Source organism: Anas acuta, chromosome 27 (assembly GCF_963932015.1).
Source record: "Anas acuta chromosome 27, bAnaAcu1.1, whole genome shotgun sequence".
In the NCBI taxonomy this organism is placed as follows: domain Eukaryota; kingdom Metazoa; phylum Chordata; class Aves; order Anseriformes; family Anatidae; genus Anas; species Anas acuta.
Genome location: NC_089005.1, coordinates 4,909,950 through 4,929,404, shown reverse-complemented (window position 1 = coordinate 4,929,404; position 19,455 = coordinate 4,909,950). Strand labels below are relative to the sequence as shown.

The 19,455-nt window shown below is 36.9% G+C and overlaps 2 protein-coding genes across 2 annotated transcripts in view; one reads left to right on the top strand and one right to left on the bottom strand.

Moving 5' to 3' along the window:
* The window catches only part of GKN2 (gastrokine 2), a 47,914-nt gene extending 30,929 nt beyond the window's left edge, over positions 1 to 16,985 (top strand). The window contains exons 2-9 of the mRNA XM_068662052.1: positions 8,821 to 8,948; positions 11,190 to 11,508; positions 12,634 to 13,082; positions 13,678 to 13,731; positions 14,272 to 14,403; positions 14,967 to 15,077; positions 15,989 to 16,145; positions 16,717 to 16,985. Of these exons, the coding sequence (XP_068518153.1) occupies positions 13,071 to 13,082; positions 13,678 to 13,731; positions 14,272 to 14,403; positions 14,967 to 15,077; positions 15,989 to 16,145; positions 16,717 to 16,802 (552 nt within the window). The 5' untranslated portion in view covers positions 8,821 to 8,948; positions 11,190 to 11,508; positions 12,634 to 13,070 and the 3' untranslated portion in view covers positions 16,803 to 16,985. The remainder of the gene's footprint in view (positions 1 to 8,820; positions 8,949 to 11,189; positions 11,509 to 12,633; positions 13,083 to 13,677; positions 13,732 to 14,271; positions 14,404 to 14,966; positions 15,078 to 15,988; positions 16,146 to 16,716) is intronic.
* Positions 3,231 to 8,179, bottom strand: LOC137845263 (gastrokine-1-like). Its single transcript, XM_068662350.1, has 6 exons — positions 7,710 to 8,179; positions 6,416 to 6,466; positions 5,492 to 5,617; positions 4,623 to 4,733; positions 4,119 to 4,260; positions 3,231 to 3,514 (listed from the first exon to the last, which is right to left on the bottom strand). Exons 1-6 carry the CDS (start codon positions 7,719 to 7,721, stop codon positions 3,435 to 3,437), a joined length of 522 nt encoding a protein of 173 aa, XP_068518451.1. The 5' UTR covers positions 7,722 to 8,179; the 3' UTR covers positions 3,231 to 3,434.
* Positions 16,986 to 19,455: the final 2,470 nt, after the last annotated feature.

Here is a 19,455-nt window from a genome sequence, read left to right as displayed (position 1 = left end):
AGGTTTCTCTGGGGACTGTGAGGGCAGACCACACTACTTGTTACTTGCCTGTGGTGCCAATGGGGAGAGAAAGATCCTCACAAGCAGTGTGAAGGGAGCTGCCTTCTCACGCTGCTTGACAGGAATGAAACCTCTGCTGGAGGAATGAAAAAGGTTGCATTTGTCAAGATGCAGAAAAGGGAGGCAGAGGGCAGAAGAGCTGTCCTGAAGTGGTTCCTGGGGTGTGTGCGTGTGTGGGGTGGGGCTCTGAGGGGTGAGTGGATGTGTGACAGGGATGGGATTAAGGGCCACGAAAAATGGCAGAAAAAAACCTGAGTTAGCAGCAAGGGCAGCAGCTCACGCACTTCAGCAGCCTGAGGTGGGAGTAGCCCAGGCACATGCTTGGGATCCCATATTTTTTTGTGTTTGTGGAGGTTTTGTTGTTTGGTTTGGTTTGATTTGGTTTGGTTTGGTTTTCCCTGAAGCCTGGTGTTATTGTTATTATGTTGCTTTGTTGAGGGTGTCAGTTGTGATTATTATCTTTTTTTTTTTTTTTTTCTTTTTGTAATAATAAAGCTCTCACACATCAGGTTTTCTTGGTACCTTGAATTTTATTGAAGTTCATTTATTAGATTATTTTATGGCCTTTTAATTAAACTCAAATCATGATTTTGAATTTTTTTCTGTCAATACATTTTTTCAGGTGTTTTTTGTGTTTTTTTTTTTTTTTAATGTAAATTCAATTGAATCTTCATACTTTGCCTGCTGTGGCATAAGGGAAAAATAGAGCTACAAGCTAAAACTCTCTGCTTTATAATGCTGATGTGGCATACTGATGGCTTGCCCTTAAAGAATCTAAACTGTGTATCATGGAAAGTGTGTTTGCCAATAAAGTTCAGGCCTGTTCCTTCTTAGGCAGGATTTCTTCTTGCAAGCAACTCCAATTTTCTGCACTGTTAATAGTAGCTATATATCTCTGTACTTACACAGACCTTTTAATGTGATGTTGTTGTTGTTATGGCACTCACAGTTTAAACCTGGATCAGTTTAAACCTGACTAATGTACATTGTGAAATGTAATGACATCCTGATTAGAGCAAGAAACAAGTCAGAATGTAATACTGAAGTTAAATTCCTAAGGTCTGGAAAAAAAAATATTTAATTGCTTCAGTAACAGTTCTCTTTCATCTACAAAGTTTGTGAAATGATACTGTAGTACACAGCGTTAACTGAAGTTTCTCAGGCCAGTTTCCTTGGACAAAGGCATTGCAATGTGTAATAATATAATAACTGGAAACTATGTGCATGAAGTTAAATTAGCATATCCAGAAGCTGGACCTTGCTCCCAATGTTTTGTGCATGTAAACTGGAGGCAATTTTTCTTTTATGGAGGGAGAAGGCTATTGAAGCTCTGGCTTGAGCAAGAGAGTATCTCTGGACCTCGTATGGTTGCTGTTCTCTGCATGTCCACTCTGACCTCTGCTGCTTCGTGGGACTCAGAATCATCATCTGCCACAGGGGCTGGCTTATAGTCTTCAGGGGCTATATGGTCCCTGGAGAGATAATTCCCAGTGACAAGCTATCAGATAAGTATGAGTGCTGTGCCTGCTTTATCTCAGGGAAAATGCAGGATAAAGCTGGAAAAGAGTAAGGAATTCTCTCCAAAAACACCAAGCAAGTCGGACAGAAGCTTTGTTTAAATACTGCAGCCATATGGTTACTTTTCTTTGGAGGTGCTAAAATATTTTTGGGTGCAGGCAGTCAAGATTTGGTTTTAATTTCAGTTAACTAGTAAAGAGCTAACAAACATTTGAACAGGACAGGCTGCTGCATCCTTGACCCAGAGGAGGGGCTGATTCCCCAAGTGGGGCTGTGCTGCCATTCAGAGGGACCTCAACAAACTGGAGGGTTGGGCCGAGTTCAACTAAGGCAAGTGCAGGGTCCTGCACCCAGGGAGGAATAACCCCAAGCATCAGTACAGGCTAGGGAAGTGACCTGCTGGAGAGTACTGTGTCCAGTTCTGGGTTCCCCAGTACAAGAGGGACATGGAGCTGCTGGAGTGAGTCCAGAGTTTAGGGCTACTAAAATGATTAGAGGACTGGGGCACCTGTCATACAAGGACAGACTGAGAGAAGTGGGCATGTTTAACCTGGAAAAGAGAAGACTAAGGGGAGACCTCATCAATGTATATAAATAACTGAGGGGAGGGTGTCAAGAGATTAGAACCAGTTGGTCTATTTTCAGTTGTGCTTAGTGAGAGGATGAGAGGCACAAGCTGAAGCACAGGAGGTTCCGGCTGAGTATGAGGGGGCACTGCTTTACTGGGAGGGTGACGGAGCACTGGGACAGGTTGCCCAGAGAGGTTATGGAGTCTCCTTCTCTGGAGACATTCAAAACCTGCCTGGATGCCATCCTGTGCAATGTCCTCTAGGTGATCCTGCTCAGCAAGAGGCTGGACTAGTTGATCTTCAGAGGTCCCTTCCAACCTCAGACATTCTGTGCTTCTGTGATTCTGTAAAGTAACCCTTGATTTTCATGAATGATAAGGTGTCTCACATGTTAACTTGTCTCAAAGGCTGGGGAAAGGGCATCTGAGCAAGGAAGAAAGGTGAAGATCTGGTATTGTCCAGCCAACCCTTGTTACTGAATTCATCCTTTCAGACCAGCAGTATAAATGAGTCCCAGCCATTCTGCCTTAATTTTGGCCTAATGACAATTCTATTCTAAAATTTCCAACTGTGCTTTTATTTGGTTAGGGTATGTTCTTTTATTTCCTGTGTTAAATATTTGTGAAACATTGTTAAATAACACCTGTATTCAATTACAGACTGCATTTCAGCAACGCACAATAATACTGTTATTGAAAGCTTGATTTCTGTGCTTATCAGAGCAATAGTGTGACTATTTTCAATTGGCTATAATTCACTGCAATGCTTATAATTTTTTCCTTATAAAACACTGTAGAATGTAGGATTGTAGCAATAAGATAAATTAAAATAACTCAGAAATATGCTTGTTTTCATACCACTGTATTTAATTCTTTCAAATATAGTTATGCAGTAGGTAACACAATTTGCTTTAGGCAATGCTGAAAAATTCATTATGGTAATGTGAAATCTAATTGGGAAATACTACAGGATCTGATTTAAAAGCCAAAAATGGGATTTTGCAGGAATGGTAGTTTAGGAACTTTTCTTTGGGGTTACTTCTACTTTTTAAAAGGATCAGTAAAAACACAGCACAGACCAGTGTAGGTTAATGATGAATTTTACTGAGAGACACTAAGCTTCACAGAGAGCAGAAAAGAAGTCAGATAAATGATTGAAAATATGATCAAGATAAGATTACCATGGAAAGAAGGAAAAAAAAAAAAAAAAAGAAAAAGAAAGAAAGAAAAAGCATCTTCACGGGTACACAGCTCTGATTTCTTCTTCCAAATTTAACCAGGAAAAGATCTATAAACCACAGTAAATAAATGTCATTCTTTTCATGTGAGTTTTCAAACATGGGACGTCTTGCCTTAAAAAGTTTGAGCCTAAAAGTAAAGAAAAAGGCTGATTAGATTTGGAGTGAGAAAATAGGAGAACAACATAGGCGATTTTTTTCTAACATCGTGTTCTTCCCCCAGAAAATGTCAAATTTACCAAAATCTCAAATTAACAATCTGAGTGCTTTTTCTGAATGTATAGTACAAGCAACTGTTAGTGCAATCTTCCTAGACAAAAGTCTAATCTGCAAATTGGATTTTGAGTCTCAAAATTGTACTGTGGCCTGTACCTAGGGCATCAGTATATTATATATTCATGAAGTATATACATATACATGTATATGCATTCAGTGTATATATATGCATGCAGTATACATATATGCATGAAGTTGCCTTAAAAATCTCAGACTCTCTTCCACAGCTAGAGCCTTCTTGAAGTAGCATGATCATCCATTTGTATGCAGGAGAGTGGCAGACCTGCTTTTCTTCCTATAAGAACTATAAGACTACACACTCACTGATTTATAAAAACTAACAGAAAAACGCAGGATTTCAATAATTAGCTTATTCATTTTCACTTAAACCTTTATTTAATCCTTATTTGTAATCTTATTAGTGTTTATTTTGGTATTCAAAACACTAGTATACTTACCAGGGGTTGGGTAAGCAAAGTAAGTGGGAGTTCCTTGGCACAAATTTTGAATGCGTTCTCCATATGGGCGCAAGTTATGGAGTCTATTTTTTGAGATAATGTAACGATTCTCTCTGGGTGGAAGGTGCTGAGGTCTAGACTCCTAAGTGTTAAATAAACAAACCCAGAATACATCATTTAAGAAAAAAGAAAGAAAGAAAGAAAGAAAGAAAGAAAGAAAGAAAGAAAGAAAGAAAGAAAGAAAGAAAGAAAGAAAGAAAGAAAGAAAGAAAGAAAGAAAGAAAGAAAGAAAGAAAAAATATCAAATCCACGCTTTCATACTGGAGAAGAGATTATTCAAGTGCAATGCAGCTTTTAAGAAAACTAGAGACTAAACTTCTAGAGTGACTCAGTCCTGCTGAGAAACTCCAGTTTATGATCTTTTTCTCCCTTTTGTAGGTATAGAACAAATGCTTTTCACAGGCAGTCAATTAGCTTTCTCAGCACTTTCATTCATCAGCCTACCTCGTCTCTGTGAGATGATGCAGAAAATCGTCTATTAACAGGCAAGACTCCTGTGTTAGCTTTACTAATGATGCAGGTCTGTTTTGAAAGTACCTTGGTTGCAATGTAGCCCTATTAAAATAAACAAACAAAAAAATAGTAACAAAAACTTCTATCTTCTTGCAGTATATATATATACAGCATATATACAGTGAAATATACAGTGAAAGAGAAGTGGATTGCTAGAGAGAAGCACTGAACTGAGTAAACAAACAAAAAGAAGAAATAAAAGGCTTTACAACATACACATAATCATAGGAAGGGAACATACAAGTAATCATAGGAAGGAAAATAATGTTTTTCAAATATATTGTTTAGGTAAATGTGTCATGGAGACTAACAATGGGCTTTGATAAAAGGTAAAATAAATTGCCTTCACCACTAATGCTATGTGTATGATCCTGCTTAGGCCAGGTGAAGGAATTCACTGTTGAAAATCAGTGCAGCATACAGTGCAACAGAATTTATAAAATGGTTAAGTGAGAGCATTTTTAAAGCATCTCTTCTAAAATCTCACTGTCAAAGCTTAGGTGTTTTTGAAAAACATTTGATTCTTTTCCAGTGCTAATCTAAGTACTAACTCAGGTTTCTCAGCTGCTTGAGAAAAAGCAGCTTTATATGATCTTTGATGAATTCGTGGAATCAAGTTGTACAACTTGATGACTCGGTTGATTGTCTCCTCGGATTTTCTCTGGCTATTATTACATATCTTACATTTTAATCAAGAAGAGAAGATCAAGTAACACCAGTTTCTACCCAGTGCCAAATTTCACCATAATCTTCACAGAAGGAGAGAAAAAGCTGTTTGAGCCATGGTGGCAGCCACTTACAGTCTTGGTGTCCCAGACAGTTTTCCAGATCTCAGAGCGCTTATGTGAGCCGGTGTCGACTACAGTGTCATCCAAAGGAGAGTGTGAATATCCACCATGGTACCTTTTAATGTTTTCCTCACTGTTCTGATTTTTGAACAAGATTAAAGAAGGTAAAGATTTAGGTTTGGAGATTCTCAGTGGACTTTCACACTATTGCTGTGTGAAACCATGCTTTGGAAAATAATTGCTCTTGGAGACCAGAGTAAAAGGGAGATAAATTCCAGCCTCAGGGGGGAGGCTGGGAAGCCATCAGTACTTTTGTGTCAAACTTTCAGGCTTTATCAAGCCTTGTTTTTCATATATATCTGATGGCATCTACCTTGTGAAGACAGACAAGCTTTAATAACATTACTGTTCCATTCCTTCCTCCCTGCCACTCTGTACAGAATGCCTACTAGACCAGGTGGAAAAGTTTACATTTACTTTTAAACATTGGATGGTTTTCTTTAAAATTAAAAATGAAAACGAATATTCAGAGTTCAACTTGGAAGAAAAATGTCTAGGAAGGTATGAATTGTCCTTATTCTTTCCCCGGGAGAAATTTGCAGGCAGAGAATAATTTATAGTATTTCATTGTATTTTGTGATCAGATCCTTCATGCTACCATTGGTCTCTCCCCACACAATTACTTTCATAAATACTTTACAGTATTTATGCTAATCTCAAGACAGAATTTGTTGCTGATTTCATATCTAGAAACTAACATTTTTTGCCTGATATATCACCACTTATATATTTTCTTTAGTATAAAAAATGCAGTTTCAAGCTGTGTCAGATTTTGTATACAGCTTCGTTTTCAGAATTATATTTTACAGATGTTACAATTAAAGACCACTGGTTCTTATGACAGTAGTGTATAATTGCATCTAGCACTATACTTACCTTATCAGCAGGAACTGGAGCCAGGAGAACTCCAAGAAAAGCAATCACAATCTGAAAGGAATATTTGGAATTCACAATATTTTAACATTGCAACTGCTCATCTTGCATCAAGTTATTTGGTGTCTCAAATAAGTTTGACTTCCTGTTTAACTTTATGTACATGATCAGCACTATTCTGAGTCTGGTCAATATATAAATATGCAGAAGAATTTTTTTGTTAAAATGACCATAAGTCAGGTAATCAATTCATATAAATTACTCTTACTCTTAGCAGTATATGCTGTGCAGGTAAAAATACAATTTAAACTTAGTGATTTTTAAAATGTCTAGCCCCCGTTCAGTACACTCCTTGGAAAAAGATGGACTGAAGTATTTCATTGTAAAAATGAACTTTTCACTCTGAGCATTTTAGTTTCAGACATGGAGCAAATCCATGCAGCATACATGCACATCTATTGTGAAGTACAGCTCTCTCCTTGGAACATACCATAAATCTTATGCCTCTAAGTACAGAGATAATAATGTAAGGGTAGGCACAATCTTCTCTGTACAAAAAAAAAAAAAAAAAAAAAAAAAAAAAGTAATACTACACATTGCTACCCCTTTGTAAAACTACAGTTTCAGTGACTCACATGCTTGTTGTTGCTCAGATTTCTCTAGGGTCAAAACTACTGCCAGTATATTTTTATGTAAGATTTAATAGTAAATTCTTTTGTAATAAGAATTTTTGTGAACAATTGTTCTCTTGGAGACAATCCCTCCAATAACTGAATTGGTCACAAATTTCATAGACTTCAAAGGAGAATTTTTTTACTGGTGATATCCAAGTGTGACTCAGTATTTAGCAGTAATGTTTTGGAATATCTCCTGCAACAGTTTCAGACTGCTGTAAATACCTCAATGCTTTGTGCTCATGCACTTGGAGTGTCTCAAAACTCATGCTTCCTCTCTTTATGCTCTCAACTGGCAGGTGTGCCATAACTTCATACAACTTGGTAAGACTATTGAATTGCATCTAAGAGTTATGAATGAGAAAATATTGCCTTTTCTAGATTTTATATGTGCCTCTCACCCTTGTAACAGAGCACTTTCCTCCCTCATGTTTGAGTAAGCTTATGGAGTGAAATCACTGCCAAAACAGAAATTTCACCCATGAAGTCACAATCCAATTGGCCTTTTTTATTCTGTAAACCCTACATAAATCAGTGATAGTTCAATAGTTGCCAAGAAAGACTCAAAATAGTTTAAAAACTCTGCAGTAGTAGTTTTATGAGAAAGTGATATATGTACTTACAGTGAACTTCATTTTGATGGTAGGCAAGGCAGTTTCTGCTGGTAATTGATGTGTACTCTTACTTCTTATACAGTAATATCCCAAAGTAAAATGGGTTTACCTTCTTGGCAAGTGCCCTTTGTTCACAGAATTATGACGGGTTTCCTGTGGAAGTGCTGTGATAAGGGTAGGCTTGATATTAGCCTAATTGAATTCATTACATACAGAAAGATGAAAGAAAACTTGTAATGGCAAGTTCAAAGCATTTAATAATGACTTCAAAAAGGAAAAAAATTCAGGACCAGAAAATGGATACCTAATAAAATTCATAGTGAAATTTTGTGCCTGTATAACAAAGAACTCGGCCTAATTTTTTAATTCATAGTTCATAACATTTTTAAAATAGCAAGATTACCACCTCTATTGGTCTAAAATATTTTAATTCATGTCCCCTGAAATGATGAGGTTGGATCTATATAATAGGAATTATTGAGTCCTTTTTTTTTCTTTCCTTTCTGAATCTTTTCTGCACTGTCCTGTCTTTTAGGATCTGTTTTCCAGTCTTGAGGCCTGGTCTCTGTATCTTCACAGAACCTCTTCACAAAAGTACTATGTGATTACAGATTTAATCTGTAATTTAATCTGTAATTAGCCTTTAAAGACTAATTCTAGAAAGGGGCCATAAACTAGAGATTATAAGAAAATAAGTAAGGGAGAAGCAGTAACAATGGACATTTTATATTAATTGTTATTTAGAAAGTATATTTTTTAAAGTTCATCTGAATTTCATAATTATGTACAGTCATGCACCAGAAAGAGTTTATTTGCCTTGTTTGCTGCAGAAACCTTGCAAATATTTAATATTTTAATTAACCCATTTAGATGTATTGTTGCCCAAGAATGGTTTCCATTGTTGTATAATATACAGAGGTACATACATAACCTTAGATAATTTGGATTTGTTTCTTACCTGTGCTTGTTACAGAAGAAGCACTTTAAGAGGTACTCATTTAAGTACTTAAAAAGCAGTTCTTATTTAGTAGTAGCTCTATCATTTTCTCTGTGTATCAATCCTGCAACTTACAGTATTTCAGGATGAGTTTACACCCTTACATTTTCTTTGCATTTCCAGAATGACATGATGGAGACTCTCTCACAAACTCGTATCTCCGAACGAAATTCTCCACTGCTGTCAGCTGCTGAAGATCTTTGCTGCAACTGTTATTGACAAGGCCAGGGAATCTCACTTTAGCTAAGAAGGTGAGGTCCAATTCTCATTTATACCAGTAAGGGCCTCAATTCATCCTACTGTCTTGCTTGGACTATAGCACTGTGGGTGAGTGGAAGAAATGTTTCCCTTCTTCATTTTGTTACCACTTTGCCATTTGCACCAGGTGTAGAATATGGTGAATGGAAGTATTAAATTACTAAGCAAAACAATTTATTTCTTCTAATCAGTCTGGTTTGTGGATGCTGTATGGAGACAGGTATGTCATTAGCCTCAAAGATCTAAATAGACAAGAAAGTTTGTTATGAATGTCACAAAATCCTCTCCAGGTCTCTGGAAATTTAATTAATCAACTGGTTCTTGAGAAAGGCAGTGAGAAACCGAACTCTATAATGGTAGTCCCTGTGGTATTGTTAGTAATGAGTTGGAAAAGAGTTTGGTCCATTTGTTCTAACAGCCACAGCCAATTTGGCCATTATAATAATGTGTCACATTTGGAAGCCTGAATCTCCAAATCTTCCATCAACTTTTAATTACTTAAGTAGTTGTATGGGAAACATACATAGCTAGAGCATTTGACATTTAGAATAGATTACAAAACTACCTACAATTGTAGAAGGCAGAGAGAGTGCATTTTTACTAGATTCTAGAAGCTTGTTTTTTAATTACTGAATGCAACAAATTCTGCTTGACCTGTCCATGCACATAGATTTTTCTAGACTCTGTCTCCCCATCTTGATCCAGTGTGTGACATGCCCAGCTGAATGCAAACATAAGCATAGAGAATTTTGTTGCTTTTTGAGGTGTTGCTTCATTCTTTACTTTTCTCCCACTACCTGCTCACTCCCTGATAAAGCAAATATTTATCAAAAGCACATGAAAAAAAAATTAGTCACCAAGAGGGCTTGTTTTGATAGTATTATTCCCACATTACCTTGATTAAATCCATCTCCCTTTTATGTTGAAATTCCGGTTTGGTAATCAGACATGAACTGTAATTATAGAAGTATTCTTTTCATACAGTTTTCAAGGGTCTTTTGTTTAAATGTTTTTTAGTGGATGATGGTGCCAAATAATGGGTCAAATTTTTCTTCCAATTTTGCTTGCATAGATTAAGAGTAATTCTGTAACTTAATCAGGTTTTACTGGTTTAAATTAGAATGCATTTGAAAATATGTGGCTTTATGAAAATACCAGAGAAATTAAGTTTCCTTTGACAATATGCATTGCTGTGTTGTAACAATATATTGCTTGTTCTGAACGTTACTAAGTTTCCATTTCCTCCAGGCTTCTCTGTACTGATATGAACAGTCTGCAATTGTAAGTCACTTTATGTGGGGAGAACTTTGAGAGTCTTCACTTAGATCAAAAGTGTCCAAAGGAATAAGACTGCCTTGAGAGAGTGGGTATCATTGTGAAATTTGGGTGTCATGGAGGAGGGCTACTTCCTAACCCAAACCTTGCTCTGACTGAGGACAGACAAAAGTGATGGTTGTGTATGTGAAAATTAGAGCGATTTATAGCTCTTCTTATGCAGCTCATTAATTCAGTTACTTAATATATAAGGACACTTAGAGGACTGTGGCATGGTCATGGATATTTTTGATTTCAAATGAATGCATGATAATTTCATTTATATTACTGGGAGACATATGAATTTCAGTGTGGGGAAAAGTCTTTAAAAAGCAGGACTTTGCTATTGGAGGTATATCTAGGCTTTTCCTGAATTACAGACATGAGACAACTAGAACTATTTTCTCTCTTGCAATAAGGTTAATTAGTAAAATGCTTTTTAGAAACTAATCTTTTATCTTTGGGCTTATTTGACTAATTGACATTCTAAATGAATATAAAGTAGAAGTTTTAAAGCTTTTAATTTTAGCTTGTGCCTGAACCCTTCTGTGAAAGGTTGCAAACCTACAAACAAAGAATCATTTGAGAAGAAGGGGCAGGGCCAGCTTTCAACAGGATAATATCAATCTAATCTAATTTAATCTAATCTAACCATGCTTGTCACAATTTCATATCTATTTATATATATATGTTCTGATATATTGCTTAGCAGCAGAGCTTTGTCACACTTGAGATAAAATTTTCCACAGAGTTGTGTTATAAAGCAAATGCATGCAATTTCCTTTTTATACTGAGATGTGTTTGCAGAGATAATTTCTGTACAACCTCATTCTTTTTTTTCTTTTCTTTTTATTTATTTTTTATTCCTGATGACTGATGAATGTTTAAAATCATCACTAATTATCTGGACGATGGGGTAGAGTGCATCCTTAGTAAGTTCACAGATGACACAAAACTGGGAGGAGTGATGGATTCACCAGAGGGACATGCTGCCATCCAGAGGGACCTGGACAGGCTGGAGAAATGGCCTCACAAGAACCTCACAAAGTTGACCAAGGGGAAGTGCAACATACTGCCTCTGGGGAGGAACAACTGCAGGCACCAGGACATGCAGGGAGCACCCAGCTGGGAAGCATCACTGCTAAAAAGGACCTGGGGGTCCTGATGGAAACCAAGTTCAACATCAGCCAGCAGCATGCCCTTGCCCCTAAGAAGGCTGAGTATTCCTGGCTCCATTAGGTAAAGTGTGGCCAACAGGCCAACAAGTTAAAAGGTGTGGTCCTTCCCCCTACTCAGCCCTGGTGAGGCCATAACCATAGTACTGCGTCCAGTCCTGGGCCCCCAGTACAAGAGAGACCTGGACATCCTGGAAAGAGTGCAATGTAGGGCCACAAAAATGATGAAGGGACCAATGTACCTCTCCTATGAGGAAAGGCCGAGAGAGCTGGGACTGTAGCCTAGAAAAGAGAAGGCTAAATGGTCATCTCATCAAAATATATAAATACCTGAAGGAGGGGTGCAAAGAAGACAGAGACAAGACCCTGCTAGTGGTGCCCAGTGCCAGGACAAAAGGACATAAACTGGAGCACAGGAGGTTCCATCAGAGCATCAGGAAGCACTTCTGTAGTGTGTGGGTAATGGAGAGGAGGAACAGGTTGCCTAGAAAGGTTGTGGAGTCTACTCCTTGGAGATGTGCAAAAACTGTCTCAACATGGTCTTGGACAACCTGCTCTGCATGGCCCTGCTTGAGCAGTGGCTGGACTAGATGTACCCAGAGTTCCCTGCCAACTCAACCATTCTGTGATTCTCTGACAGATTACAGAAATTTGTTGGCTTCTAGGCTGAATTCTCATTTTATTGGAAGGAATAGACCCTAGTTATGACATTTTAGTAAAAAGTAGTTTGTGATTCATCAAGGTTATCTGCTCTAGCTGATGTGGAGTCACAGATGAGATGAGGAGTCCAGGCAAGGTCCAATTCATGAGAGAACACCTCATGGCAATATCATGTGGTCATTGACATTTGACATAAAATATAGAAAACAGTTGTAACTTTAAAGGAGGAATCTCCATCTTGTTTCTGTTGTTTTGTGACCTTGTGTGAACCACACATCTTCTGAAGTTTCATGTTACTCCCTCCTAGGCTAGCAGTTAACTAGATTCTGTCTGTGAAGCACAATTGTTATTCCTAACTACGTCACTAATTTCAATGCATGTGATATGTATCATAGCAACTGTTCAAAAACGAGCAGTACTTCTTAGAAAAGATCGTGCATATGCTAGATAGAAGAAATGTCTGAAAAGGTGGTCTATTTAGTAGTTGGCACATAACCGGCATAATGTATGTGATTGTTTTTTTTTCCAGGCTTTGTCTACAGACTATCAGGCTGTTAGGGATTGTATTTAAGAAGACAAAATACATATTGTATGAGTGAATAGCAGAGTTCCTGATGCCATTTAATTCTAGACAATATCCTGTTAAATATTAAAAAATGGAACTAGAAGAAGTGGAAACTCCTGTAAAGTTTAAACCAGTAAATAATAGCCATTTGGAGAGTGATTAATCTCACAAAAGCTGATGTATCGACAGCTTTTAACATATCAAGATCTGGTTATCTATGCCAGACCAAAATTTCAGATATGAAGTACATGGCATGTAGATATGGACTTGTTCTAATCACGAAGTTCTGTTGTTCTGTCAAGTATTTCCCACACCTACTGCAAGATATAAAAGTTGAAGGTCTCTGGAGTTTTCCTGCATTCTTACCTTCTGCAGGCTTTTGCTTTTAATCTGAAGGAAAAATGAACGGATTTGTGAGTATATACATTTTTATTGTATTTATATTATTAAAAGTTCCTTTTAAAATAGAAGTATAGAAAGGAAGATGCTCAAATTAGCAGTACAGTACTGGGGTTAATATGACCTCTGTGTTGGTGTGGTTTCTTTTTCTTTTTCTTTTTTTTTTTTTTTTTTTTTCTGGTTGTTCAGTAGGAAACCTGTGTTTCTTGTGTGTGCAGTAAGCTCCTTGAAGTCAGTGGAAACATTATTTGAGTGAAGAACGCAGAACTTGATTTCAGGAGATTTAGTTATGATTTAATAATTCCCACTTTTGAGACAAAAAAGAAGTAACGTTATCAAAGGGTGTGACTTTTGAAAGAAGCATAAAATGTCATGGTTGTTCTGCATTTTTACCATTACAGGCAAAAGAAAGCCTGATAGCAAGAATTTTATAATGAAGAACTGTAATTGCTTTAAAAAAATACACATGTGGATTGGGTAATTTTTCAAACTGAAAATATGACTGTTTCCCTCAAATCATGAAAAAAGTGTTTTTTGTCTAACTCTGTCCATTTGTGTGTGACACTGCATGTTGTTTCTTCTGAGTGAGAACGCTCATTCCTTTTACAGGCTGCAATTTTCATTTTGCTGGGAGTCTTTTGGACTCAAACTTCTGCATTGCAAGTAAGTAGACTGACAAGCCTTCTATTGCATATATTTGTTTAAAATGTTTTAAATTCCTGGGCAAGGAGGAATATAATAGGAAGAAAAGAACAGAAGAAGCTAAAATAATGCTTATTAACAAGCACAGAGAAAATTAGCTTTTACCAAAGGTGACAATCATATGAGCCAAAGAGGCAGTTCTGTGCACCTGTGCAGTGACAAGAAATTTGTGGAGCATATGTCCCCTTAGCTCAAGATAAAATTTGAAGACTCTTTTAGTCTTCTCTGAGTCATTGCTGCTGCCATGTATAATGACTGGTATGTCACATGCTGTTTTCAAAAGTCTGCAGTATGGTCCTGTCCCTTCCCGACTCACCCTGACTCAAAATCTCTCACAATTAGTCTCCACCACAAGGGCCTCTTGAGATTGCTAGAGAGTTGTTAATGGATTTAACATGTATATAAAACAATCATGATTGTCCATTTGAGAGAAAATGTTTATATTGTGTCTTTAAAAGTAAAAACCAGATGAACAATGGTTTTGTGTTTTTTTTACCAAAGACTTTTGTCCTGAATGAACCTAACAATGATTATGTCACGGCAACTATGACTATCAGCAATGAGAAGAACCTTGCTGACGTTCATGTCCGTTCTGGCGTGTACTCCTCTGATACTATTTTTGACTACAGTCATGTAAGTAAATCTCAGAATCTGACTAGATTCTAAAAATCTCTTTAAGGAAGTTCATAAACACAGAGAATTTATTTTAGTGCATTCCCATCATGAGTTGTCCTGAAACACTGTTTCATTGAAGACTCCCATCACTTCTACTCCTCTTACGCAATCTCTCTTTCACACATATCAAGATGATTTTTTTAAGAGAATTGTAGTAAAACACATGGTAGTCATTCACAAAAGTGAGAAGAATATCATTGACCTCAATGCAAGGGAGTGAAGAGCTGGCTGTATACACTCATATATAGAAAGTTAGTAAGTACAGCAGAAGTCCATGGGAAAAGATCGTTCAAGTCTTATGGACAGATATTAATGTTAGCAGGCTGCTTCCGTTCCCCAAAGGTGACAATGTAAATGAGGAAATGAGGAGTCATTCCACCATGACAGTCAGTGTAGCCACTTCATATTTCTTCTAGATTGCCCTAAAAGCTAGGGAGAATCAACAAACACCAGTGGTAACTATTTTTAATGAATTACTTTTCTTATCTTATTATTTTATTTTATTTTATTTTTAATCACAGGGATATGTTGCAACAAGGCTGTTTTCACGAAATGCTTGCTTTATTTTGAAAATATCTGAGGCTTCCATCCCAGAGCTGCAAGAAATTGGACGCCTGGCTTTTGAGAAAAAGGTGATTTTGTAGAGAAACCTATTCTGTATACAAGAAAGACTACTGTGTACAAGTTATATGGTATGATGGGATCCCTCCATTCTGCCTTCAAGAACAGTTGTTCTTAGGGATATCTCTTACTAGGTTAGCAATGACAAAACAGATCTAACAAGATAGAACTTCAAGGAAATATCATATAGAACATCTTTTTAAAATAATAAACAGTCATGACCCACCTTGCATATAGTAGATTATCATTATAGCTAGAACTGTAAGATCCCTTGCCTGAGGAAGTGGCATATTTTGACAAATTTGGGGAGGTTTCAATGTGAGATCACACAAGGTTTATTGATATTTTTTTTCATTGGTATGCTAATATTTTGTCCTTGACATCATTATATCATTTGATTTTTTTATTATTATTTTATTTTTCGCAGAACAAAATTTAGAAATTAGTTTACTATCACCAAACCATGATTTTCCTACTCAGGTAAAGGTTTCATGAAGGTGACTGGAAGCATTGCCTGGAGATGAACTTGAGTTCTGGTCCATCTTATGACAGACTAGCAATAGTACATTTATAGCAAAACTTCTCATTTTGCTTTTCAGAGTGCCTTTTATGGAGTGTGAAGATTAATGTATGTGAAAAATACTTGATTATATTGCAGTCAATTAGCAATTTATTAACTATAACTTCAACTCAGTTTCACTGTGTTGATAGAATTAATATCTAGTATACTTTGTTTCTGAATAGATTGAAAAAAAAAAGGTATTTAAAAACATATAGATTCTTTTGCTAATGTTTTGTATGCGGCAAAGGGAAGTGATTTTAGATCATGGCATTTTTCTTGATGGATGCCATAGTAGCATGCCATCATAGTAGCAAGAAACCAAAGCTACATTACTGATGGTGTCTAACATTTTCTCTTTAGACTATGAAGAAAGTATATTCTCCACAAAATGTGTGGGTACAGTATCAATCCGGCAATTCCCTGTTTGGAAATGTGAAGGATTGGTTTCTCTATGGTAAACCCATTGAACAACTCTGCAAGGGTCTGCCTCTCTACAAGCTTGTGAAGAGTGAACAACGTAAGTAGCAAGAACAGAACATTATTCTTCCATTACAATGTATAAGCACCTTTCTATCTTAAACCTAAATCCATGTGGCACATTTGTGAGGCAGGAACATATTGCCCTGTTTTAGGGAAGAAGAGTAAACCTCTAAGAAAGTTTGAAAGAGTAAGGCTCTTGGATGCTTTGGAAAATCCAGTAAAACACCATTTTTCATCATTAAGCATCTAAATATCTGAAACAGCTGTTCCAGAGTGGTTTGCCTAGTGTCACAGAGGAAGCCACTGTGTAGCAGTTGTACCCATCTTACACCCCAATGGTACAATGGTCCCACAAATCTTCTGTTTTGACAGCATGCTACCTGCTCTATGCAGGTGACGGGAAAGGAGCACAGGGGTGATTTAAAGCCATATAGGTGTTTCCTCCTTTTGAGTTACACTATAAAAGTTTTATACAGTATCAACTGAGACCAACAGGAACATTGAGCAGGGCCATAACTGAGAATGAATTTGTGTATTTGACTCTTCCTTTCTGGATACAGGGATCTTGTCACTGAAAATATCTTTTTTTGTTGTTGTTTCATTTTTAGCACTACTGAATTATCATAGCTGTGCCAGCGCAGGAATTCCAACCATTCTGGGCATTAACATCTGTGAAAAACTCCAAAAATCTTGATTTTTACAGTTCTGCTTTATGGAAATGTCTCATTTATCTGTGTGCTTTTGTGATAGAAAACATTCTTAAACTGGAACAAAACATACTCATCTTACCTGTCCTAAGCTTTGAAGACAAAAAAATGTATGCTCTACAAATAAAGATAATGTGGTAATTCAAATGCTTTGTCTTTTTTTCTTCATTCAAAAGCAAAACAGAAACAATCTAGTCCTTTCTTGAAATTTTCCTCCAGAAAAGATGTTTCACTTTGGTGCATTTGTATACTTAGGCTGCAACATGAGATAGGTATTGGTATATGCTTCATGCCAAAGAAGAAAGAGTAAAAGAACATGGTTTTGGTGGAGAACCTCCCTTTTGCATCAGCACCCATGCTCTTCAGGCAGAGTCACTTCACATATGATTACTAGAGAGAAGAAGGTAGGGACAGAGGAAGCAAATGGATGAACAGACAGATACAGAGAGGGAGCAAGTATATCTTACTGAATGTCAGTGGAGCACTTCAGAATATCTTTAAGCAGATTTGATGTAAACATTATTTTTAGGGATGCATCTGAAACAAAGCCCCATATCTTAAACCTGACACTTTGAGAAAGTTCACTTCTAGAAATTTATGTTCAACATTATTGAATAGGATTTCAGATTTTGGATAGCAAGCCATTGTTTTGCAATGCCTTTTAGATTCCTTACAGATTTACACTAGTATTTGCAAAGAAGCTTGAGTTCTGTGAGGCCAATGAAAATTTGTATCAATTTGAATAGATGCAATAGACAGAGAACCCTTTGTTATAGGCATTTTTCAAGCTTAGATAGAAGAGACTCTCTCAGTCCTAAAAAAGTTTGTAACCTGGAATACAATTATCCTTTCACACAATGTCAGTGTGTAAGACAGAGCTGTGGCCACTTGCTGAGTTCCCCTCATATGTTGGAGAAAAAGTTCACCTGTTGAGAGCAATTTATATCTCAGGATTAAAATACAAAAGGAGGCAGAATTGATGCTAACTGTGTGCTTTTCTGAAGGATCTCAGTGACTGGCTGTATTTGCACATCAGTGCTTGGAAGAATACTGATTTTTTTGCAGTTTATTGGAGGCCTTAATAGTTGCCAAAGAGCAAGGTATTCCTTTTGGGCCCAGGTCTGCAATTTGTTATTTTCAAATCGGTCTCCTAGTTAAACCATCTGCTATTTTTTAAAAGAGCATTTTATCATCGTATGGTAGTACTGTTCTTCTGGGCAAATCACAACAGTCTGCAGGTTCTTGGTGATCCACAGAATGTTTCTTGAGAGTCAAACTTAGATAATTAAATCCGAGAGTATTTTTGTGTGTGTGCAAGGTACAGGATAGTCTGTTTAGCCATATTTTGAAATGAAGTCTGAGAAGTATGAGAAGTAGAACTAGAACTTGTAGTTGTGATCATAGAATCATAGAACGTCTCGGGTTGGAAGGGACCTCAAAGATAATCTAGTGCCACCCATCCTGCCATAGGCAGGGATGCTACCCACTATATCAGGTTGCTCAGGGCTTCATCTAAGTTGGTCTTTAACACCTCCAGGAATGGGGTATCCACAACCTCTCTGGGCAACCTGTTCCAATGCCTCATCACCCTCTGAGTGAATAACTAGGCTAGTGCATAGAACTCATTACGCTCTGATTGATGTTCTAGGCTAATGCACGGTGAATGCAAAACACCTCAAAGCACTCTTTAACAGCACTGCTTGGAAGAGTACTCACATGGGTTATGACCTTCAAAGCTTTTCTTGTGGTTGCAGTATTCAGAGAGACTATTCTTCAAAAACTAAGACCTTCAAAAACTAACTTGCAAGCTCTAATCTAGTTTCCAAGCGATAGCCATCATGCTTCAACCCCTTCTTTGTGTATTCTTCCGTTACAGGGTATGGAAGTCATGACAATCCCTTCAGAGTCCAATGAGTTATGCAAAATCTAGAAAATAACTACCTTAACTATCTCAGGCTTTATATATCTCTGTATTTTTTTCTCTAGGGATGCTGACCTGACATCAACTATCCAGTGAAAGTTTGAAGATATGAGACTGAAGTAGATCCCAAAGGAACAAACTGATTGAGATTTCAGAAGGCAGACTTGATGTACAAAGCTACATCTTATTATTCTATTATTATTATTTAATTCTCTGATTATTTAATTCTATAAATTCTATAAATATATATAAAAATTATAAATTACAAATAATTCTATTATTAAGTTATTTAAAACAATTAGTCAATGCAATTATTTTCTAACTGCAGTATAAATGAATCTGAACCTTTACTGTGTTGAAGTGTAGTAATGTTTTTTTAAGACTCTCATCCTCTTGCTAATAGGATAATCAAAACTGTTTACTTTAAAGCAACCCAATGTGTACTATACTCTTACTTATTAACGGAAGAGTTTTCTGCGACATGTAATGAAGTCTAATTAAAACAACACAGGGGTTATGCACAGTTATGAAAATGCAGTGCTAAAATCTTCTGTTGACCCAGGGATAATGAGCAATACTCATGTGAAAAGTCCTGTCCTCCTCTTCTGTAGTTGCTTAGAGATTCTGAAGACTTTTCTAAATGGGCAAAATAAGGGATGAATTGCTGCCTTGATATTACTGATGGGAAACTGAAGCACAATCTACCCTGTACGGTTTTA